At 39.6% G+C, this 20,342-nt stretch overlaps 8 protein-coding genes across 12 annotated transcripts; 3 read left to right on the forward strand and 5 right to left on the reverse strand.

Annotated features, from left to right (window-relative positions):
- Positions 1 to 3: 3 nt before the first annotated feature.
- On the forward strand, positions 4 to 612 carry LOC109130001 (uncharacterized). Its single transcript, XM_019239109.2, has one exon. It carries the CDS (start codon positions 79 to 81, stop codon positions 433 to 435), a length of 357 nt encoding a protein of 118 aa, XP_019094654.1. The 5' UTR covers positions 4 to 78; the 3' UTR covers positions 436 to 612.
- A 178-nt stretch (positions 613 to 790) lies between these two features.
- LOC104755242 (zinc finger CCCH domain-containing protein 5) lies at positions 791 to 4,779 on the reverse strand. Of its 2 annotated transcripts, XM_010477591.3 has the most exons (9): positions 4,289 to 4,779; positions 4,024 to 4,182; positions 3,803 to 3,934; positions 3,547 to 3,705; positions 2,721 to 2,813; positions 2,494 to 2,610; positions 2,333 to 2,407; positions 2,040 to 2,251; positions 791 to 1,915 (listed from the first exon to the last, which is right to left on the reverse strand). In XM_010477591.3, the coding sequence occupies exons 1-9, from the start codon at positions 4,691 to 4,693 to the stop codon at positions 970 to 972; spliced, it is 2,298 nt and encodes a 765-aa protein (XP_010475893.2). In that variant the 5' UTR covers positions 4,694 to 4,779; the 3' UTR covers positions 791 to 969. The 2 variants fall into 2 exon arrangements, with proteins under 2 accessions (XP_010475893.2, XP_087351775.1); XM_087495649.1 differs by lacking the exons at positions 3,547 to 3,705; positions 3,803 to 3,934; positions 4,024 to 4,182; positions 4,289 to 4,779 and adding an exon at positions 2,928 to 3,068.
- On the reverse strand, positions 4,364 to 9,357 carry LOC104739643 (uncharacterized). The gene is made up of 3 exons (XM_087495650.1): positions 8,761 to 9,357; positions 8,232 to 8,671; positions 4,364 to 8,032 (listed from the first exon to the last, which is right to left on the reverse strand). Exons 1-3 carry the CDS (start codon positions 9,191 to 9,193, stop codon positions 7,013 to 7,015), a joined length of 1,893 nt encoding a protein of 630 aa, XP_087351776.1. The 5' UTR covers positions 9,194 to 9,357; the 3' UTR covers positions 4,364 to 7,012.
- LOC104759147 (putative pentatricopeptide repeat-containing protein At1g10330) lies at positions 4,889 to 9,378 on the forward strand. 2 transcript variants are annotated; one of them, XM_087495651.1, is made up of 4 exons: positions 4,889 to 5,044; positions 5,149 to 7,656; positions 7,835 to 7,957; positions 8,197 to 9,378. In XM_087495651.1, exon 2 carries the CDS (start codon positions 5,176 to 5,178, stop codon positions 6,577 to 6,579), a length of 1,404 nt encoding a protein of 467 aa, XP_087351777.1. In that variant the 5' UTR covers positions 4,889 to 5,044; positions 5,149 to 5,175; the 3' UTR covers positions 6,580 to 7,656; positions 7,835 to 7,957; positions 8,197 to 9,378. The 2 variants fall into 2 exon arrangements, with proteins under 2 accessions (XP_087351777.1, XP_087351778.1); XM_087495652.1 differs by lacking the exon at positions 4,889 to 5,044 and having other exon boundaries at positions 5,176 to 7,656; positions 8,048 to 9,378.
- Positions 9,379 to 11,210: 1,832 nt separating this feature from the next.
- On the reverse strand, positions 11,211 to 13,028 carry LOC104755244 (uncharacterized). The gene is made up of 2 exons (XM_010477593.3): positions 12,103 to 13,028; positions 11,211 to 11,816 (listed from the first exon to the last, which is right to left on the reverse strand). Exons 1-2 carry the CDS (start codon positions 12,753 to 12,755, stop codon positions 11,378 to 11,380), a joined length of 1,092 nt encoding a protein of 363 aa, XP_010475895.1. The 5' UTR covers positions 12,756 to 13,028; the 3' UTR covers positions 11,211 to 11,377.
- Positions 13,029 to 13,685: 657 nt separating this feature from the next.
- On the reverse strand, positions 13,686 to 15,038 carry LOC104755246 (glutathione S-transferase U18). The gene is made up of 2 exons (XM_010477595.3): positions 14,568 to 15,038; positions 13,686 to 14,242 (listed from the first exon to the last, which is right to left on the reverse strand). Exons 1-2 carry the CDS (start codon positions 14,886 to 14,888, stop codon positions 13,877 to 13,879), a joined length of 687 nt encoding a protein of 228 aa, XP_010475897.1. The 5' UTR covers positions 14,889 to 15,038; the 3' UTR covers positions 13,686 to 13,876.
- Positions 13,879 to 17,806, forward strand: LOC147923310 (uncharacterized). 3 transcript variants are annotated; one of them, XM_087495655.1, is made up of 9 exons: positions 13,879 to 15,185; positions 15,331 to 15,587; positions 15,692 to 16,017; positions 16,104 to 16,292; positions 16,384 to 16,520; positions 16,615 to 16,906; positions 17,000 to 17,182; positions 17,268 to 17,398; positions 17,551 to 17,806. In XM_087495655.1, exons 4-9 carry the CDS (start codon positions 16,163 to 16,165, stop codon positions 17,602 to 17,604), a joined length of 927 nt encoding a protein of 308 aa, XP_087351781.1. In that variant the 5' UTR covers positions 13,879 to 15,185; positions 15,331 to 15,587; positions 15,692 to 16,017; positions 16,104 to 16,162; the 3' UTR covers positions 17,605 to 17,806. The 3 variants fall into 3 exon arrangements, with proteins under 3 accessions (XP_087351781.1, XP_087351779.1, XP_087351780.1); XM_087495653.1 differs by having other exon boundaries at positions 15,164 to 15,185; positions 15,692 to 15,877; positions 16,113 to 16,292; XM_087495654.1 differs by lacking the exon at positions 13,879 to 15,185 and having other exon boundaries at positions 15,216 to 15,587.
- Positions 17,666 to 19,177, reverse strand: LOC104755247 (glutathione S-transferase U17). The gene is made up of 2 exons (XM_010477596.3): positions 18,523 to 19,177; positions 17,666 to 18,207 (listed from the first exon to the last, which is right to left on the reverse strand). Exons 1-2 carry the CDS (start codon positions 18,841 to 18,843, stop codon positions 17,845 to 17,847), a joined length of 684 nt encoding a protein of 227 aa, XP_010475898.1. The 5' UTR covers positions 18,844 to 19,177; the 3' UTR covers positions 17,666 to 17,844.
- Between the last annotated feature and the right edge of the window lie 1,165 nt (positions 19,178 to 20,342).

The raw sequence follows: 20,342 nt of genomic DNA on the forward strand, positions 1-20,342 counted from the left end.
TGATCTTGTTATTGTTCATCAGTCAAGAACAAACTTCACACAGAGTTAATATTTTCATCAATTCTAAGATTTCTCATAATGTCTATCAAGAATGTTGTTCTTCTTCTAGTGATCATATCAGTTGTTGTCTCTACAAATGCTCAGCTACCACAACTTCCCTTTCCATTTCCATTCCAACTCAGTCCCGGCATGCCAGAGTTCCCCGATATTGCAAAATGTTGGTCATCCTTGATGAATATTCCGGGATGTATCACAGAAATTTCTCAAGCCATACTTAGTGGACGATTTGGCAACATTGGTCCAGCTTGCTGCAAAGCATTTTTGGAAGGTAAAGCCAACTGCTTGCCAAAACTCCCAATCAATCCATTTTTTCCTCCAATGTTGAAAGAGCAATGTTCAAAAATCGCAGGCGCAATTCCTCCTGCCACGAAGTAAAATTTTAACTATAAGAGCTATGTTAGTCGTTTGATGTTTAGCTGGTTTCTCTCTATTCTCCCTTAATTGTCGATGTTTAGTTGGTTTCTTAAAGTCAAAGTTAGTTTTACATTCAAGAATTACAAATTTACAATAATATAATGATAGCAATATATTAATCAAGTTTTCTTTTCAATACTAAATTATTAGTCATTATCTGATTATAATCTATAATTCTGTTTAACATAGTCACGCCTCATCAAACATCTCGTCCGTTCTTATGGTTATTTAGATTTTGAAAGGAAACAACACTCTCTCGTCGAGTCGTCGGAGCTGATCCGATTCATCGGCACATCCGCTGATATGACCGTCTCTCTTAAAAATGCAAGAACTACTTATACTTTTCACTGTTCAACATAACAAAATTCGATTTTCACCCCGACTCTTTCAACTTTTCAACTTATAAAACTAAAATATTTACAGATGAGAAACTAAGATATGACGAGGCCAACAAAGTCATAAGAACATCTCGTATTTGGTTTCGTACTGAGGTCATCACACTGGTCTCCAACGCTCAAACTCTTCTTCGACTTCCTCTGATTCCTCAGCAAATTTACGACTCTTGTCGTCTGAGTTTTGTGACCGTCTTCTTTTTCTATGGCGATGAGGTCTCTCATTGTGTGTTTCTCTATCTGAACCCTCCTCACTTGATAAACCACTTCGTCGTTTCCCTTTCCTGCTTCGATCAGAGTTAGGATCTTGAGACTTGTATCTGTGCCTCTCTTTGCTTTTGCCCCTATCTTCTTTATCTGACCAACATTCTGCGGGAGGACTAGTTTCTACACTTCTCTTCCTGTCATTTTCTCCGTTAACTCGAAGGTCTGATCCTTTACTCTGATGATGTCTACTCTCAGTTGAATCTTCCTCGTGCGAATATCTTGAGCTGCTTCTTTCATGCCGATGTTTAGACCTTTCTCTCTGTGACTTATCACAAACTGTATGAACCCTATCATGTTCATGACTCTCCTCTTGATCAGCTAATGACCCTTCCCTACTGTATTTTCTTGAACTCCTGCGCGGTTTCCTGTCCTTTTCATCGTCCATCTGTTCTTCAGCTTCTGAATCTGTCCTTCTTATGGATTTTCGTTTGTGACTCGTTTCTCTCCTAGCATTGTCATCTCCATCAGGAAAATCATCATCAGAATACCTCCCATGAGTTCTTTTCCTTATCACCCTATGTCCAGGAGAGTGTTCAGACCATCTGCTATCACGATGAAATGTGTCCTTAGCGTACCGTCGTTCTTTATATATCTCCCTCTCTAAACTACCGTCTCTGCTAGGGCTGTCATCTCCATCATGGCAGTTCACGGCATCCCTACTATGTTTGTCTCCATGAGTACTGTCCCGAGTTTCACCATGATTTTTACGGCTCCGATAGGAAGACTTAGATCCAACATTCGCACGATCATGGTCCCTTGATATAGATCTTCTTGAAGGTTGCCTGACATGGAAACAAAACACATGAGCATGATGCTACATAACCAAATTAAGCAGGATATACGCTGATAATTTAGTTAACGATGAGGATCCTCAAAAGCTAGAACTCCAACTATAAAGCTACCTACCTGTGTGAATCTGTTTGTAGATCTGATCTCGAATCATTTAATGACCCTAACAATTCATGCTCCAGGTGCTTTTCATCTGAATAACCAAATAAAGCAATCATTTTGTGAATCCAGAATCTTGGAGGTGGTTTGTCATGGTCCGCCCATTCGTAGTCTCCACCAGGATTGCGGAAACAATGGATAAAATTGCAAGCAGATCCACGAGAACAAGTCTGTAAAATGGATGATAATCATGAACTAGCGATAAGCAAGAAGTTTGAATCTCAGATTAAGAACCAGATGAAGAGTCATACTTTAAGCCTGGACTTCATGTACTCCCCACATATGGCAACTTTCCATTTTGAGATGTTGACAAACTCGCATTTCACCTGACAAGGATGTGCAATTATCAATGTACCTGTTTACCAGCAAAGTATCACAAATCAAGCCTCCAGAGTCCAGACTAACAATGTACCTGTTTACCAGCAAAGTATCGACCATTAATGGACTGGTAAGCAAGACTAGCTGATTCTAATGATCTGTAGTGTACGTATACATTGCCCTTCAAGTGGAATGAGCCATTTCTACACACCTGAAATGGATAAAAATTTTGTTTTTGAGAAAAGAAAGGGTAGAAAAAAAGGTCGGAAGACAACACATATCTACAAAGGGAAGAGAGGGGGCAGAATAAAATCAACAAACCTTGAAATTAATAAGTTCTCCATACTTTTGAAATTCTGTATGAACATCTTCATAAAATTCTTCATAACAACGTTCGGCCTCCTCATCTGTATACTGCAAGGAAGCCGGGGAAAAAAAAAAGAGTAAACTATAGTAAGTGACTAAAAGCAAGGAAACCAGGTGAAATATAATGCATGTGATCTCCACTCGTTTTAATATCAAGCATACCAGGATAGCTACAGCCTTACTATATTATAACTGCATTGGTCTGTTCAGACACTAATAGCTCAGAGCAGCCAGCACGTATGAAGGACACTATTCTGTTCTTAATTCAGCAAAATCAAGCAACTCCGAGGTAATGAGAATCGTATGAATCATTTGTTACATATCATTCACTCCCACAAGCAAATTAAAAAACACTCAAAGAACAGGATATGAATTACTGACAAACAAGCTACAGTCTCTGGTACTGCTATCACGGCAAGAGAGGGCACAAATAGAAGCCACATTTTCTGTGATCGAGATAACTATCACCTAATAGCTAATCTATCAATCAGGTAGGATACAAACAAGTGAACCGCAACTCCAACCCCGCCCAGGTTATAATCATGCACCTCCACTGAAGGGGAACCATCAATGTCTGATGTAAGTTAAAGAAGCGGTAACAAGGACTAAAAATAAAAACAAGCAGCATAATTCTGTAAATTCAAGAGCACACAGCAAAACAAAACAGAAAAGAGGCAGAGGAACTGTGGTAATTTAAAATCAGATAATGAAGCTGAAAAGTAATAGAGAAGAACTAATATCATCAGGATACTAGCATCACGAGAAGACATCGGTTACAGACCTCAAGCCCCTCATCCTGTTCCCAAGCAATACCAGGACCATTATACATGTTCTTCATAAGTAATGTGCAAGATTTACTAGGGTAGAAATGAACTCTGCTACAACGCGGCCCAAACCGACAAGCTCCAGTTTTCAAATGGAAAGGACAATGAGCTTTATCCTGGGGATTGAGAGAAACAACAAAGCGAAGTTACTAAAAGAACATAAGAATGGTACCTAAAACTAATACCATCTCAATCAACGAATACGACAAGCACCTGCTCAGTTCCAAAGTTGGGTACTTGTTGCGCAACATTCTCCAAAATCTGTTGCGCAGAACTAACATTCTGATAGTTGGCACAAGCTTCAGTTCCCGGAGGTAGAGGATTTGATGTAGGCCTGTCAGAAATCTGAAAAACAAACTCCACATTGGAACTCTAGACAAAAAAAAATCTAAACACTGAAGACTGCAGGCATGTTCACCTAGATAATGGTTTACCTGGTTTCCATCCACCTGAACTACGGGCTTCTTTGGAACCCTCACTTTGTTCTTTCTGAGAATGATCTCATTTCCCTGGAATATAATTTCTGGAGGCCCTTCTTCGATATATTCATATTCACCATCCTCATCCTCACCACACTCATCGTTCCCACTAGCCTGCCAAAAGAATAAGGACATGTAATTCAAACTTAAGATCTCCTACAATGAATTCGACAGCAACCAAAGTGGGAGCATCAATAAGATAAGAGAACCCTAACAGTACCTCAAGCTTTCTCAACTCGTCTAGATCCTTCCAACGCCTCTCTTCCTCTTCTCGCTTCGCTTCTTCTTCCTCTTCTTTCTTCCTCTTAATCTCCATAGCCTCTCTCCAAGCTCTCTCACTCTCCTCGAACTCCTTCAACTCCTTCTCTCTCATCCGCGCCTCCTCTTCCTCAATCGCCTTCAGCCTCTCCTGTTCCGCCGGATCGTTTAACTTAGCCTCCGTCTCCTCTCTCTCCTTCTCCGCTATCTCTTTCCTCACCTGCTTCCTCTTCAATTTCTTCATCGCTTTTCGCTTCTCCTTACGACTCATCTCCGCCGCTTTCTCTTTCTTCTCTTCAAAACCTTCCATCTCCCCCGCCACTTCCTCGTGTCGCTCCCCTTCTTCCTTTTCCTTCTTCTGCTCCATTCTTTTCCGATAGCGTTAACCGCACCCTCTCGCTTCCCGGTAGTGGAAACACACAATTTTAATTTGAAGGGTATTAATTCGGTTAGCTTGAACCGAAACCGTATAGTAAAGAAATCGAAATAAAATTGGATCAAACCATACCAAACCGGAGAACCCTAGTTGGTTTAGCTATGAATCATCTGAGATTTCAATTGCAGGTTTTGGGGATCAAGCAGATTGTAAATATCTCCACTGTCTTCACACTTTTGATTTGTAAATTTCTCAAAAAAGTTCGAATCTTTCTCCATTTTATATACAGCGACGGTTTCACCGGATGCGAGATACGAGCACCGTAATCAAACTTATACCTTTGTGAGTAACACTGCTTAAATTACTCGTCTTTTTTGTTTTTTTGGGTTTCGTATACTTTTTGGACTTTGCATACTAAAGTCAGCTTTTTGTTGTGAGCTTTGTAGATTGCTTAAGCTTTTATCCAAAATTGCATGCGTTGTTCATCCTTCTCGGGTTTCAGTTTGTCTCTTGAAGACGCCCTTCATCTTCTCCAACGTTTCTTCAACTCTTCAAACCAGATTAAGCAGATTCACACTGTCCTCTTTACCAGCAACGCATTGGTCGCTTCGAGATGGAAAACGAAATGCGTCTACAACACTCTCATTCGATCTTATCTTACTACAGGACAATCCAAGACCTCTCTTGCTCTCTTCACCCACATGCTTGCAAGCCAAGTCCGACCAATCAACCTCACTTTCCCTTCTCTGATAAAAGCAGCGTGTTCATCTTTCTCTGTTTCTTATGGTGTTGCCTTACATGGCCAAACTCTTAAACGGGGTGTTCTATGGGACCCATTTGTTCAGACTTCTTTTGTTCGATTCTATGGTGAAGTCTGTGATTTGAAGAGCTCGAGGAAGATGTTTGATGGTATTGTAGATCCTTGTGTTGTAGCTTGTAACAGTTTGCTTGACGCTTGTGGTAGAAACGGAAAGATGGATTTTGCTTTCGAGTTATTTCAGAGTATGCCTGTAACTGATGTGGTTTCTTGGACTACTGTTATCAATGGGTTTAGTAAGAACGGGTTTCACGCCAAAGCAGTTATGCTTTTTGGTGAGATGATACAGAATGAGTGTGCGGTAATAACACCCAATGAGGCTACTTTCGTTAGTGTACTGTCTTCTTGTGCTAATTTGGATCGAGGAGGTCTTCATTTGGGGAAGCAGATTCATGGATATGTTATGGGGAGAAAGATCATCCTCACTACTACTTTGTGTACTGCTTTGCTCGATATGTACGGAAAAGCCGGTGACTTGGAGATGGCATTGACCATTTTCAATCAAACTTGTGATAAAAAAGTTTGTGCGTGGAATGCGATAATATCAGCTCTTGCCTCCAATGGTAGACCTAAGAAAGCGCTACATATGTTTGAGATGATGAAATCGATGAATGTTCAACCAAATGGGATTACTTTACTTGCAGTACTCACGGCCTGTGCTAGGTCTAGACTCGTGGACTTAGGTATCCAGTTGTTCTCTTCCATATGTAGCGAGTACAAGATCATTCCAACATCAGAGCATTATGGTTGCATCGTTGATCTCATAGGTAGAGCTGGACTATTGGTTGACGCGGCCAATTTCATTAATAATTTGCCATTCGAGCCTGATGCTTCTGTTCTCGGAGCTCTTTTGGGAGCCTGCAAGATTCATGAGAATGCTGAGTTAGGAAAAAAAGTAGGTAAACAGCTTATCGGACTGCAACCTCAACACTGTGGCCAGTATGTGGCATTGTCGACGTTAAATGCTTTGGATAGCAATTGGTCAGAAGCAGAACAGATGAGGAAAGCCATGACAGGAGCTGGAATTCGGAAAATCCCTGCTTACAGTGTGCTCTCTTAAGGCTTGAGAAGTGAGAAGCACTGTGTGATCTCTGTTCTGTTCTACTATGTTCAGTTCACTCATAGCGGCTTTCTATAGAATTCGTTGATAAAGAAGAACAAGAGCTTACTTGAAGACTAAATGTCAGCACATCAGCTTCCACACTCTCTTAAGGTTATTCTTCTGTTCGTTAACCTTGACGGGAACAAGATCACAAAGTAGACTTGGAGGTCTATTCTTTCCAAAGGGTCTTTAGTGGGCATTTTGTCGTTTGGGATCACAATCTCTTGACCCTGTTTTACAATATAGAGTTAAGAGTTGTTGAGCGTGAAGCCGGTTAAAGCATCTATAAGAGAGACCTTTCTTCTTGAGAATCAGATGAGATAAAAATGACTACATGCTCTCTTTTTTCATACATGCTTGCTCGAAAGATAAACAACTTTTTTCAAAAGATTCAATAGGTGAAATAGCCTGATTTTCCGGAGGCAGCCAAATCTGAGTTGGTCCTTGCAAAGGAAGGCATATCTCCTTCACTGAGATTGGTTTTTCTTAATGCGGAGACCAGATGAGCTGAGCTGGTTCTTGCGAAGGGAGGCAAATCTCCAACACGTCTTTTCTTGATATAATAAACCGGTATATCTCCTACACGATTCATCTTCTTGAACCAATGACTGATGGTCTCAACTCCAAGATAGGAAAAGAGTACTGTCAACGATCCACCGGCAACAGATACGATGGCTGGAAACAACCATCGTGTTCCGTGTAAATGTGGTATGGTTACCCAAGATGCCGCTACATAAGCCGTCGCCATGAACCCTACAGAAACCCACATCATCCTGTGTGTGGCCACCAATAATCTCTTTAAAGGTTTCCTCTTGAAAGGTATGATGCTAACAAGAAGAATAACGATGCACAACGATGTGAACAGTGCGATGTTGTTGCATATTGCAAAGACTTTGAACGCTGCTGTATTGCCTACAATCGATTTCCCTCTCCATGGCCCATCGTCGTAGACGCCTCCAGGAGGGTTTATCCCACCGGCATAAGAAACTGAAGCAATCAGGACTGCCACGATCGCGATCGTGTTTCTTGCATTTTGTAAGGCTTCTATATGCATCTCATATTCCATGCTCTTACGACCTCTTTCCGCTTCCCCTTTCTTTTTTCTCTTTATCTCTGCTATCTCTGATGTTTTTGTTTCGATTAGCTCAAGCAACCGTATTATCTCGTTCTGTTTAGAGCTTTTGCAGCTAACTAAAGTTTTAATGCGTTCCAGAGATCGTTTATGGAATGGATTGGAGTGGCTCTCAAGTACTTCAGTTTTCTTAGAATCCTGCTCGGTATCGAACCTCAGCCAGCTTGATAGCAACTCGAAGTCTTCCGCTTCTTGAGGGAGAAGGTGAGAAGCTGCAAAATCCATCTTGTTCTTGTAGCTGATATCCACTATCTTCTTACCAACAATGTAACGTATCAGCTGAAATTTATTCAGTAGGGAGATGTCAGGAGATACCACAAAATACAAGAAATTCGGAAGCAGAATTGAATCATATTCCTTTTTATTTCTCTATGGGGTTCCTAACATAGAGCATGTCACAGGTAAAAAAATGTGTAACTAAAATATGCTTTGGGTCTATACAGGGGAAAGCAACGACGAAAAGTAGAAAACTACTCACCGCAGCACAACAAGCCAGGGAGGCAGCAATATGTAAAACAGTGTTGCCATTTTCATCAGTTTGCTGCAAAAGATCTTGGCTATTAATGCCCACACTCTCGGCCATGAAAACGAAGGCATCTATGTTTTTGTTTCGTGCAGTGAGATGAAAGACTGTCTCTTTTGATGGCGTGAGAAAGCCAAAAGACAACGGAGCCTTTTCAAGGAACTCCTCCAGGATTACAACTGAGCCTCTGAGGACCGCCAGATGCAGAGGTGATAAACCATTGGCGTTAACAGCTTCTTCTAGTCCTTGATCAAGGCCTAACAATATACTTGTCAGTTCGAAGTCTCCTCTATCACAGGCATGATGCAGAAGTGTTGATAGCGAGCTGCCTTCGACCACCCAAGCTTCTTCCCTAGCTAGGTCTGGGAATCTCTCTAGTATAATTGCTGCAATACCTGACAATGATCCGAACACACTAATGAGCCAGTGTGAGTTTATGTAAGATTACGGAAAAATGTTGAGCATACGGACACGTGAAACTTACAGGTGGATCCACTTGATAGGGCGAAATTGAGTTCATCAAGGCCGATTGATGGTGTCTTTTCCGCAACGAGTGTGGCAGCCTCCATGGAAATGCTGCGACAAGCTAGGTGGAGGGGTGTGTGGTTGTTATTGTTGCGTGCGGAACAAGCTTCTAATCCAAACTCTAACATGGTCATAACTATGTTAACGTCTCCAAGGAGAGCAGCGAGATGCAAAGGTGTGTTTCCGTATCTGTTTCGGGAATAGAGGAGGGAAGGTCGGAGCTCAACAATCTTTGAGACGAGTTCTCCATGTCCATGCTTGGCAGCCATGTGCAACACAGTGTTGCTGTGTTGTTCATCGTTTCTCTCCTCCAGCCACGAATCTCTCTCTGCCACCAGACCCAGAAAAGCTGGAACGTCGTCTCTTAGGATCGTTTGGAAGATCGGCTGCATCTTTTCTCAAGAAAATGAGAGCTAATTAAAAGAGTAGGAATCCTTTACCTTGGGAGAGGGAGATCCCAAGTAGTTTATACAGTATATCTTTGTAATGATGACTAGTAGATCATAAGATTTTGGAACTTTATTGATAACAAAACAAAAAGTATTAATAAGAGTCTGGTGGTTGTAGTGTGTCCTAAGACGCGTTTTATAGTCATTGTAACCAAAGGCAGAGGGCAGCCTATTTCTTTTTCTTCGTTCGCGAGCAATTTCTTTGACTTTCCCACAAGATAATAAGTGAAGACGTGACAGGACTACTAAATCCAATTATATTTCTGTGAACGAAATAAAATGTAATTTGTAAGATTATTTCTAGGAAATTCTTGACGAAATTGTTTCTAATTTTTCCTTATTTCTAAGAAATTCTTGACGAAAATTTTACAATCTTTCCTTATTTTCTGAATCACATTATACAATATTTTTTTAGCGTTTTTATTCAGACCATTAACAAACATATAGTCAAATTGAAATAGGCCAAGTTCTACTTCAAAAACAATCTGTTCTGCCCGGATATCCACAGCCTCATCTGATTCCAGTTTTTTGTTTTATTTCATAGACACAAAGGTAAAAAGGTTACCAAAAAAAAAAAAATCTCAAATGTATACTGTACCAGAAAGTTAGATTATCTATCAACTAATGAATCGATGGAGAATGGGGAAATGTACTCTGAAAAAAAATCACTTAGATAGTTTTGCCACTTCAACTTAGTGTTTTAAGTTCAAAATGGAAACTAACTGAGTGACTTATCTACTTAAGTATAGTGTATTTATGGTGTTCTTTGATGAGACGTCGAGTGTATGTTTTTTAAGCTCACTGGTGCACTTAATCTAAAAGTTTGTTTTAGTCCTAAATTTCGTCCTAAGCCAAATTCATAATTGGTTCAAGTGAAGTACATAGACCAAAAATACAACTTTTCACTTATCAAATTTAAATCTCATAGCTCAAATCCAAAAAGCCAAATTCAAATATACATCTTTTTCAATACCACTTTTCAGAAATACCATTTTAAAAAACTTTATTAAAAAAATCTTCTCAGAAAAATTTCATAATTTTATGATTATTACATAAATTAAAATGAATTAACATAACTAATACAACATGCGTGGGATATTACTTAGTTTTCTATACAATTAAGATTTAAAGATTCAGATATTTAAAATAGAAATTATAATTCCATGGCTACTAAATCAGTTTGTAATAGCTCTGATTTTTCTGGAAGTTTGTTCAGGGACAAGCACTTCATCAGATGAGCGACTTAGATACCCTAAGAAAAAGGAAGGAATTCAGTATATTAACATTTTTTAATCACCTTTTTTAAACCACCAATCTAAACACTTTTTATTCAAATTTGGTATGTTCTTCTCTATTAATAAATTGACCACGTGATCAAGTTATAAGATTCTTCCTTATGATTTTGATCTAATAATAGTAATTTGTATAATTTTACTCAAATTTTGAACAAACCAAAAAATCAAATAATTGGCTATTAGTCTAGTAAAGTGATGGTTGATTATTTTTAGATTGAAATAAGCTTGAAAATGTGCGTTTAAAATAGATATTGTCTTTATTAATTGGTGTAGTTTTTCACAAAATGATAATGGATATATACTCCTTATATGTTGGAACGGCTCTTGTTCTTAAATCCAGTAATGACATTAATGTTTTAAGTAGTTTAGTGGTTAAGTAAGTGTCATATGTACTGTGCAGGTGAGGTGTTCGAATCACGCCTATATGCCCTTAAATATAATTTTTTTGAAATTTAATTTGGCTTCTGGGTTTTCTTTCTTTTTCGATCTTCTTATTTCTTGACGAAATTGTTTGCAATCCTTTCCTTATTTTCTGCATCATATACAGCATTTTCGTTTAAAGTTCAATCTTTGCTTTTCAGACCAGTTTACTCTCTCTTTGTTCCTATTTCCCCATTAACATAGAGTCAAATAGGCCAAAGTTCTACTTCAAAAACAATCCGTTCTAGCCTCATCCGATTCCGGTTTTTGTTTTATTTCATAAACACACAAAGTTTACAAAAACCAAAAAAAAAAAAGAACTCAAATGTATGTACACTGAAATGACTAGCAGCTTTCTGTAGTTAAAAGAAGATTCAAGTGCTTTACTCGAAAACTAAAAATGTCAAACTCATCAGCTTCCACCAAGAACTCTCCTGAGGTCATTCTTCTGTTCTGACGTTAGCATTGACGGGAACAAGATCTCAAAGCTGACTCTGAGGTCTCCTCTCTTCAACGGGTCTTTAGTAGGCATTCCTTCATTTGGAATCACAATCTCCTGACCCGGTTTTACAATATCGAGAACCGGGATCGTTAAGTTCCTCCCGTCCAGAGTCGTTACACTAATCGTGAGACCGGTTAAAGCATCTATTAGAGAGACTTGCTTCTCAACAATCAGATCATTACCGTCTCTTTTGAATACAGAATGCGGTTTCTCATCCACCACGAATATGAGATCCGCGGGAGTGACACCAGGTTCTTGGTTTCCTTTCTCCGGGAAAGTGATCTTAGTGCCTCTCTTCCAACCTGGTTTTATATCTATCTTCAAAATCTCTTGCACTGTCTTTGGCTTTCTGTAATAAAAACATCATATCAGAAAGACAAAACTCAAAGCTCCCTTCACGAACAAGATCAGTCACAATCAGTTCTTCAAAACCTTGTAGTAGCTACAAAATCTAATTGGGACAAAGATCATCAAACAATGTAAAGGAAGCTTATTTCCTAGTCTCCTAGATTAGGTTCTGAAGGAAACAATGTAAAGGAAACTTATAAGACAATCTAAGGAAGCAAAACCTAATACTCATTCACTCTACCAGATGGATCAATGGCTATTAAAGAGATGAAGAGAGAAAAACGAACCCAAAATCATCAGGAACAACGCGAGAGATACGCATCTTCTTCTTGGCACCTTTGTAAAGCTCCTCAAGTGTGCAAGCCAATTTACTCTCAATAGCCGGAGCCTTCCTATTCACCGGCGGCGGAGGCGGATGCGGCGTCTTTCTGTTCGTCGGCGGCGTTTTTCTATTATTAGCCTGACTCCCTGCTTCTGCACTTTTAAATCTCCGACCAACACCAACACCATCGCCGCCGCCATCTCCACGCGTCCTTCCGCTACTCCCTCCGCCGAAAGCATCTCCAGATTCGCCGAAAAACTCCGCGAAGATATCCTCAGCATCACGAGGATAATACCGGAACTCAGAGTTACTAGAAGAGTAGCTCTTCTGCTGCTGATGCTGGTGGTGCTGCTGCGCCGTCGTCGTCTCCGCCGCGGTAGGTAAATCTGTAGATTTAAGACCTTCTTCACCGAACTGATCGTAGATCTGACGTCTCTGAGGATCGCTGAGGACGTCATAAGCTTCGGAGATCTGTTTGAACTTAGCTTCAGCTTCTTTCTTGCTGGTAGGGTTTTTGTCAGGGTGCCATTTCATCGCCATTCTCCGGTACGACTTTTTGAGATCTTCTTCGTTAGCGTTTCGATTCACCTTCAGTACATTGTAGTAATCCACCCCCATTGATCTCCCCCAAAACAAAACAAAAGTCAAAACCACGAAATCGAGATAATCGAGCAAACGAATCGAAATTGGAGATTTTCACAGAGATTGCAGGAAATAAAAGGAATCGGATTCGAGATTTTGTTTGAAATCTGAAATCGGAAGAGAGGAATGTTAAAAAAAAGTAAGGAAGAGTGGAGTGCGTGTAAGGTAGTACAAAGAAGAAGAAGAAAGAAGAAGAAAGAAGAACATGGTGATTGTTTGACAATGGAGAATGACAAATATATTCTTAATGGAGGAGCCACGTGGCATTTATTGTCACTTATCTTTAACTTCATCATCTCTTACTATTATTATTTATTGTGGGTGAATGAATGAATGTGGTAAAAAAGAGGGAAGTTCACTGTCATTTTCCTTTTTCTTTCTTTATTTTTTTATTAGACAAAAATTCTCTTGATGGCTTAAATGGAATTTACGTATTGCGACAAATTTGTATTCCTTTTTTTTTAATTAATTAGGGGTAATGAAATCTAAAATAACTATATTTAAGTTAAACGAGAAAGAATTATTACTTTATTTAGCCGACAACGAAATAAAAACAGATGCAATAATTAAACCGACCAAACCAACTTAATCTAGAGAATCAGAGTATTAATTGTGTAATGTATAATAACAGGCGGCCAAGTTTGGTCAGAATATTTGACAAGTGGTTTTGATAATTTACAAAAAGAAATGTTTATGGCAAGTCCAGCTTGAGACTTCTCATGTTTAATATATGTTCAGAAGTGCTTGAATCATGCCGAGGAAAGTGAAGATTAGTACTCACAATGAACTTATCCAAATGATCTCATTAACCCCATGGAAGTGTAATACTCCCTTTGTATTCAACCTGTTATCACTGATCTAATTACTTTGTTCTGTCTTTTTAACTCCAATAATTTCCAACGTATATGCAAAAAAACATAAAAACTATATTTGGCTCTGCCTTGGGGTTTATTACATTTCAGTACAACATACATAACTTACATCTTAGTAAACCCATTCCACATCCTAGTAAACCAGTTTCATTACCTACATCCAATTTCTGCAATCTCAGTCTCCAAAGTTCTACATTTAAGAGGATCCATATCCTTCCTTGACTTTTAGGATTGCTGCCTAGGAAAGACCTTCCTTGCGAATTCATCGAGCTTGGTAATCTCGGGCATAATAGGTTTCACAGCGGGATCATTACAAAACCGCTCTGCCCATTTGGACAGAGAAGGAGTCTTGCTCTCATCAAGAAATTTATGGCCGGCATCCAACTCGACGACTCTCAACCAACCCAAGAAGCTCCCCAAGGCAATGTCGAGGTAACCGATATGGTCAGTACCGTTGAAGAACGGTTTACCTTTGCTGCAATCCACGAATGCTTTCTCAAGAAGCTCGGTACTTTCTTCGACTTCAGCTATGGCTGTTTTTTTCTCCTCTTCTCCTTGAGATGTTAGGATACTTCTCAGAGAGATAAACCACTTTTATACATATCCAATTAAGACAACATACAAGATTTAAGATTAGCTAATGCCACAATATGTATCGTAGAGATTAGAGAAGATACTGAACAAAATGTCTAACTTCTTTCCAAAACTAAGTTGTTAAAGTTGACTATGGGTATAGAAGTTAGTTGAAGCTGGACTAGTCCAATCCTATCCAGTTTTAATCTGTTATATAGTGTTACTAGTTACTACAGATTCTTATACTAAAGTCACTAAAAGCCACATAATCTGTTAATTCCCACTTCCCAGTATAGTTTTTATTAAATGCAAATGATCAAAGTGAAGGAAGAAACTATGAAACCTTATCGTCTATGTAGGCAGCCCAAAAACGAGCGATGGCCTTGTCGTAAGGATGAGACGGGAGAATGGACGGTCCAGATGAGTTCCAAGCCTCGTCGATGTACTGAACGATGATATTGGACTCACAAACCGGTTTGTCAGCGTGAATCAGAACCGGTATCTTCTTGTGAACCGGGTTAGATTTGAGGAGCAATTCGCTTTTTGAACCGAAAGTCTCCTGGAGGAATTCGTAGCTAATAGATTTGAGGTGGAGAGCGATTCTCGCCCTCATGACGAAGACACTCGCCCATGAGCCTATCAGCTTCACGTCGTCCGTCGCCATTTTATCCCGGAGCTTAAGAACCGTGTGAGAGAGAGAGAGACTTTAAAACTTGATCGTATGGAGTCGGTTCGATTTCAATCAGAGGGTTTTAGGTGATGGATAATGAAAAACTACGAATTATAATTCGACACGTTTTACAGACATGACCGACTCATATAAATTGCAGGCCCATTAAAACGAAGACTGACTCATATAAATTTCAGGCCCATTAAAACGAAGACCGACTCATATAAATTGCAGGCCCATTAAAACGGAGTCCATTCTCTCGGCGTTTTGAGATCCAAAACCTTGCTTCAGGTACAAGTTCTCACTCCTTTTATCTCTCACGGTTTCGAAAATTCTTCGGGAACCCTAGTCGATTACGGCCGTGTTCCTCTCTCTTTCTTGTCTTTGATTTCCGTACTAGATTAAAGTCCTTACTGTGATTTGAATTTGGTTATAGTGTTTTTGAAAGGTATTAAGTGATGGAGGCGAATGGTGATCCGACAGCGGTTTTTTGGGACATCAATACGTGTCCCATCCCTAATAATGGATTTGATGCTCGTTGGGTCCGTCCGTCTATCAAACGTTTTTTGAGGAACCTTGGCTACTCTGGTCCCCTTACCGTCACTGCCGTTGGCATACTATCAGGCGTCCCTCTTGACATCCTGGAAGGAGTCTATTCCAGTGGAATCTGTCTTGCTAACGTCCGCGATAACAGTTAATATCTTCTTCTCTCATATCCTTTTATATTTTATACCTTTTTCTACAGTTTTTCTTTGAAGAATCTTTTTAATAGTCTTTTGTCTTTCTGTTTGAAACAGCATCCTGGCCATGCCATGGGGATGTTATTGATGAATATTGCCGTAGAAATCCACCTCCAGCCAACATAATGGTAATATCCGGTCCAGGAGCCGCCTGCCATTGTGTTCCTCGCATGCTAGAAGTTGACGGATTCAACGTTCTTCGGCCGTGTCCATTTGATTCTCTCCACGGGTTTTTTCATCCAGGTCTGTGTTTGTCCTCTCTCACCCTATAGTTTAATTTTGTTGGATTAATATAACCAGTGGCTAAATTGTCTAAGACGTCCCTATTGAGACCCTGAGAGGACTCTATTCCACTGGAATCTCTCTTACGAACGTCCCCTACGGTATTTAATATCTCTCATCCTTTGTGCCTTTCTACTGTTTTCCTTTATGCATATTTTACATAAGTTTCTCTCTGTTCCTGAAACAGGTTCCGCAGACGTTTCGGATCTTATTTGGGAGTCTAACGATCGACCTCCAGGTAATATAATGCTCATATCCAATGAGAGAATCTGCTTCTCGCCTTCTTTGTCTACAATGCTAGATGCGACGGGATACAACCTTATTCAGCCGTTTCCGTATCCTTCTGTTGAAAGCTTATTATTTCCCACTCTCACAGGTGTGTGTTTCTCGACTCTCTCCCTGGGTTGTTGTTGAAATAACCAGCAAAACCTGCTGCTTAACTGGCTGGCTACCCTTTTTTTTTCCAGGGGCACACGAGGAAGATAGGTACAGTGAAACGAGTGAATCAGCCCACTGGTTTTGCGAAGTTTGCTTCCCTGGTTTTATTTTCCAAGGCTTTGATTATTTAACCACGCATCTCCAAAGTAGTGAACATCAGCAGAAGGTTTGTAACCAACCATCCTGTTCAAGTTATTTCCGAGTCATAACGACCTCTTGCCACAAGTGGTTTCCCTTTCTCACTTCTAGTTTTGTTGCAGGTGTCGGACGTGCCGCCTATGAATATCAGACTTCAATACATGGTTCAACCACTAAGTGAGTGTCTTGACCTTAAGGCTGTTACAGTGGTCTTTTGGGACATCAATTTGTGTCCCATCCCCACTGGAGTTGATGCTCGTTTGGTCGGTCCGCGTATTAAACATTTTCTGGAGAAGAGTGGCTACTCTGGTCCTCTCGCCATCACTGCCGTTGGCGCACTAAAAGACGTCCCTAATAGCATCCTGGGAGAACTCTTTTCCAGTGGAATCACTCTTAAAAACGTTATTGACAATGGTTAATATCTCTTCTCATCGTCTCCTCTTTGCCTTTTTTACTGTTTTCCTTGATGAATAGAGAGTGTCCTCACGGCTTTAGTTTCTGAAACAGGTTCATCATCCTTTGAGTTTCTTCTTTTCGAGTTTAAAGTTAAGAATCCACCTCCAGCTAATATAATGGTCATATCCGATCCCACAATCTCCCCTTCCGAGAATTCTCTCTTGCTACAATCGTCGGGATACAACCTTATTCAGCCGTATCCGTATGAGTCTCTTCAATGCTTTCTTCCGACAGGTGTGTGTTTGGCCCGATCTCACAGTGTTGTTGAAATAACCAGATATTCTTTTGCTGAACTGGTTTACCTTTTTTTTCTCCACAGATTCAGGGGAACTTGACTGCAGTGAAACGGGTGAATCTGCCAGCTGGGTTTGCTCAGTATGCGATTCCCCTCCTGACCCAGTGTTTGAGAATTTCACCACGCATCTCTCTAGTCAATTACATGAACGGAAGGTAACGGATGGACTTTATTGTATCAATACATTTTCTCATTGTCCAACTCTTTTTGAGTCAAAACAGCTTCTTACCGCACAAGTAGTTTCCATATTCTCATTTCTAGGTTTGCTTGCCTTATTCTAACCCATGTGCATTTGTTTTTCAAGCAGACGTTGGGCTCTAGGCCTAGGAAGAAAATAACAGATGCTGAGCTGTTTGACTAGGAATGCTCCCTACCATGGTGAAGAATCAACCGAAGGCAAGTTTCAATAGCTGTGATAAACGTTGGGAGCTTAAATCTTTAATTTAGAATTTTGGGGCTCGAAGGAGCAAGTTCAAGTGTAACGTTCAACATACCCCTAGCACACTAAGATATAAAGCCATTTATAAAACAGTACCACTCTTAAATTATTTTTGCAAGATCTCAACCGGCAAATTTAAAAAAAAACTATTTCACCAGCAACTTAGGCCTGCGGCTTGGCGAAGATCTTCTTTGCGAATTCAGCGAGCTTTGCAGTCTCGGGCATGACAGGTTTTACAGCGGGATCGTTACAGAATAGCTCAGCCCATTTGCATAACGAAGGTGTCTTGGCCTCATCAAGAAGTTTATGGCTAGCTGTTAACTCGGTGACTCTCAACCAAGCCAAGAAGCTCCCGAGGGAAATGTCGAGGTAACCAATGTTGTCACCGTTGAAGAACGGTTTTCCTTTGCTGCAATCGATGAACGCCTTCTCCAGAAGCGCATTCCCTTCTTCCATTTGTGCTATCACAGCTTTCTTCTCTTCTTCTCCTTCAGCTTTTAGGAAATTTCTTAGAGCACCAAACCACTTCATTCATTTGTGTTGTTTCATGTGGAACAATCAAAATGAAAGATTAGCTTAACAATGTCATTACAATGTAATGAAAATTACATAACAATACATCTACTTTAACTAGCAACTAGATTTTGAGTTCTCGAAAACTGTGTGTCCACATTTTTAGTCAGACTAATTTTTGCGTAAATGTAAGATATCAAAAATAGGACTAGTAAACAAAAAAAAAAACAGAAAAGACGAATATTAGCTTTGCAAAAACTCTGAACTAACCCTAAAGATCAATTTAGACAAAATCTTGATAAGCAAGTGAAGAAAAACAAAAAAAACCTTTTCGTCGATGTAAGCAGCCCAGAACCGAGCCATTGCCCGGTCGTAAGGATGAGAAGGGAGAATGGAGGGTCCAGATGAGCTCCAAGTCTCATCGATATACTCAACGATGATGTTAGACTCACAAACTGGCTTATCAGCGTGAAGGAGAACCGGGATCTTCTTGTGGACCGGGTTTGATTTGAGAAGCAACTCGCTCTTAGACCCAAACGTCTCTTGGAGGAACTCGTACGGGACAGACTTGAGGTTTAGAGCAACCCTCGGTCTCATCACGAAGGGACTCGCCCATGCACCGATCAGCTTCACTTCGCCGCTTGACATGATCTCTTCAAGATCTGAAACAGAGGTCTTTAGTTCGTGTGAATGTGTGAGAGAGAAATGTAATGTTTTGACACGTTAAAGCGTTTACGTTGGATCGGTGTGGCATTTATATGGAAGGGATAAGGGTAGGTAAATTTATGGCGGTGATAGATAGTGAAGAAGGGCCAATTTAGAAGAGCTTGACACGTATATTAAAACGGGTGGGAAAACGTTGAAAGGGTCCATCACTCTTTATTGTGGTCGACGAGGCGACATTTATATGTGTGGCAACAATTGAAACTCCGGCAAATCTTCATCTTCACTTGTTGAAATTTGTTTTTCATGTTTGAAATTCGTATTAACGATGAAGGGTCTATCACTTTATTGTGGTCGACGAGACGAGATATATCTTTGTTGTAAAGATCGACAATGTGATGTTTATTTGGAGTTTTGTTTTTGCCAACTAATCAAGTGATATAAAATCAAATGAAAGAATTGAAATTATTGAATGATAATTACACATCTCAGGGAAGAAAACACGCAAATTCACCTAAAAAAACAAACATGTCATGCATCACAGGACCACACGAAATGTAAAACATTGAATTGCAGTGACACGAAAACCCCCTAAATAATATTCGTCTGAATTTTGCTTGTGTTTTTTTTTTAACGCTTAATTAAGCTCATTGTTTCCACTCAATTTTCTAACATTAATAGTATGGTTTACGTACAACTATCTTCTAATTTTTTTATATGTAAGTCAGAGTAAACAAAATTAAAGTACATAGATGAAACCAAAAACATACCTAGGGGTGGTGGTCTGGTGGACTAGACGACTAGTGGTATAGAGGTCCCTCCGAAAAGAGATATCACATGTCATCAGCCCCTAGCCGAGGAAGACTACAGGCCCATAAGGTATTGAAACTTCTTCGAAAAAACCACGAACATGTAAATAATATATATCCGATTCTTGACAAATTGAGAACTCTTCATGAAAAAGATAATACATATCTTTTTTAGTCATTGTGTGAGTAGAGAAATGTGTTAGTTAGTCAAGTTGTTGATTCTTTTGAATAGTTCTCTAGTTTTGAAATTTTATGGATTTTGTGAGTTAGGATTCTCTTACTATTTTTAAAGAGAAGCGTCTTTATTTTTCTTTAGGGATAAATTGTACATATACACACCAATTATAGCCTATATATATACATAAAGAAATTTTGATCGACTTCCAGAACAATCTAATGAGAAGAATACCAAATAGAATAATACTCTGCAAGACGCATTTACATCTTCACTAGTTGTAACTACAAATACATTATTACAAAATTAATTAAAAATAAACTAAAGTTGAGAATTTTTTAGTAACTTTAAGCCTTTAGGTTTTCTTTACGATATTCTCTTGAATCAATTCCCTTATCCTGCCCGTTTCCTTGGTTGGGTGGGGACTTTAGTGGGAGTTGGCACTTAACATTAATTGCATTATTATTATGTCTTCTATGCCTTATTTCCTGGTGAGTTTG

This window comes from Camelina sativa, chromosome 17, assembly GCF_030686135.1.
Source record: "Camelina sativa cultivar CO46 ecotype springtype chromosome 17, ASM3068613v1".
NCBI classification, from domain to species: domain Eukaryota; kingdom Viridiplantae; phylum Streptophyta; class Magnoliopsida; order Brassicales; family Brassicaceae; genus Camelina; species Camelina sativa.

What these genes read in the sequence shown, in the direction of transcription:
- LOC104759147 (XM_087495651.1), top strand. Translation starts at nt 5,176, where the DNA reads ATGCGTTGTTCATCCTTCTCGGGTTTCAGTTTGTCTCTTGAAGACGCC.
- LOC104755244 (XM_010477593.3), bottom strand. Translation starts at nt 12,755, where the DNA reads ATGGGGGTGGATTACTACAATGTACTGAAGGTGAATCGAAACGCTAAC. An exon ending in GTTGTTCCTGATGATTTTGG is followed by an intron (nt 11,817 to 12,102) that starts GTTCGTTTTTCT and finishes TTTTTATTACAG; the next exon opens with AAAGCCAAAGACAGTGCAAG.
- LOC109130001 (XM_019239109.2), top strand. Translation starts at nt 79, where the DNA reads ATGTCTATCAAGAATGTTGTTCTTCTTCTAGTGATCATATCAGTTGTT.
- LOC104755247 (XM_010477596.3), bottom strand. Translation starts at nt 18,843, where the DNA reads ATGTCAAGCGGCGAAGTGAAGCTGATCGGTGCATGGGCGAGTCCCTTC. An exon ending in CTGCTTACATCGACGAAAAG is followed by an intron (nt 18,208 to 18,522) that starts GTTTTTTTTGTT and finishes AAATGAATGAAG; the next exon opens with TGGTTTGGTGCTCTAAGAAA.
- LOC104755246 (XM_010477595.3), bottom strand. Translation starts at nt 14,888, where the DNA reads ATGGCGACGGACGACGTGAAGCTGATAGGCTCATGGGCGAGTGTCTTC. An exon ending in CTGCCTACATAGACGATAAG is followed by an intron (nt 14,243 to 14,567) that starts GTTTCATAGTTT and finishes TATGTATAAAAG; the next exon opens with TGGTTTATCTCTCTGAGAAG.
- LOC104755242 (XM_010477591.3), bottom strand. Translation starts at nt 4,693, where the DNA reads ATGGAGCAGAAGAAGGAAAAGGAAGAAGGGGAGCGACACGAGGAAGTG. An exon ending in GAGAACTTATTAATTTCAAG is followed by an intron (nt 2,611 to 2,720) that starts GTTTGTTGATTT and finishes TATCCATTTCAG; the next exon opens with GTGTGTAGAAATGGCTCATT. An exon ending in CTACAAACAGATTCACACAG is followed by an intron (nt 1,916 to 2,039) that starts GTAGGTAGCTTT and finishes TTTCCATGTCAG; the next exon opens with GCAACCTTCAAGAAGATCTA.
- LOC147923310 (XM_087495653.1), top strand. Translation starts at nt 15,353, where the DNA reads ATGGAGGCGAATGGTGATCCGACAGCGGTTTTTTGGGACATCAATACG. An exon ending in TAAAAACGTTATTGACAATG is followed by an intron (nt 16,907 to 16,999) that starts GTTAATATCTCT and finishes TTTCTGAAACAG; the next exon opens with GTTCATCATCCTTTGAGTTT. An exon ending in TCAATGCTTTCTTCCGACAG is followed by an intron (nt 17,183 to 17,267) that starts GTGTGTGTTTGG and finishes TTTTCTCCACAG; the next exon opens with ATTCAGGGGAACTTGACTGC.
- LOC104739643 (XM_087495650.1), bottom strand. Translation starts at nt 9,193, where the DNA reads ATGCAGCCGATCTTCCAAACGATCCTAAGAGACGACGTTCCAGCTTTT. An exon ending in CCTATCAAGTGGATCCACCT is followed by an intron (nt 8,672 to 8,760) that starts GTAAGTTTCACG and finishes GATCATTGTCAG; the next exon opens with GTATTGCAGCAATTATACTA. An exon ending in CCCTGGCTTGTTGTGCTGCG is followed by an intron (nt 8,033 to 8,231) that starts GTGAGTAGTTTT and finishes AATAAATTTCAG; the next exon opens with CTGATACGTTACATTGTTGG.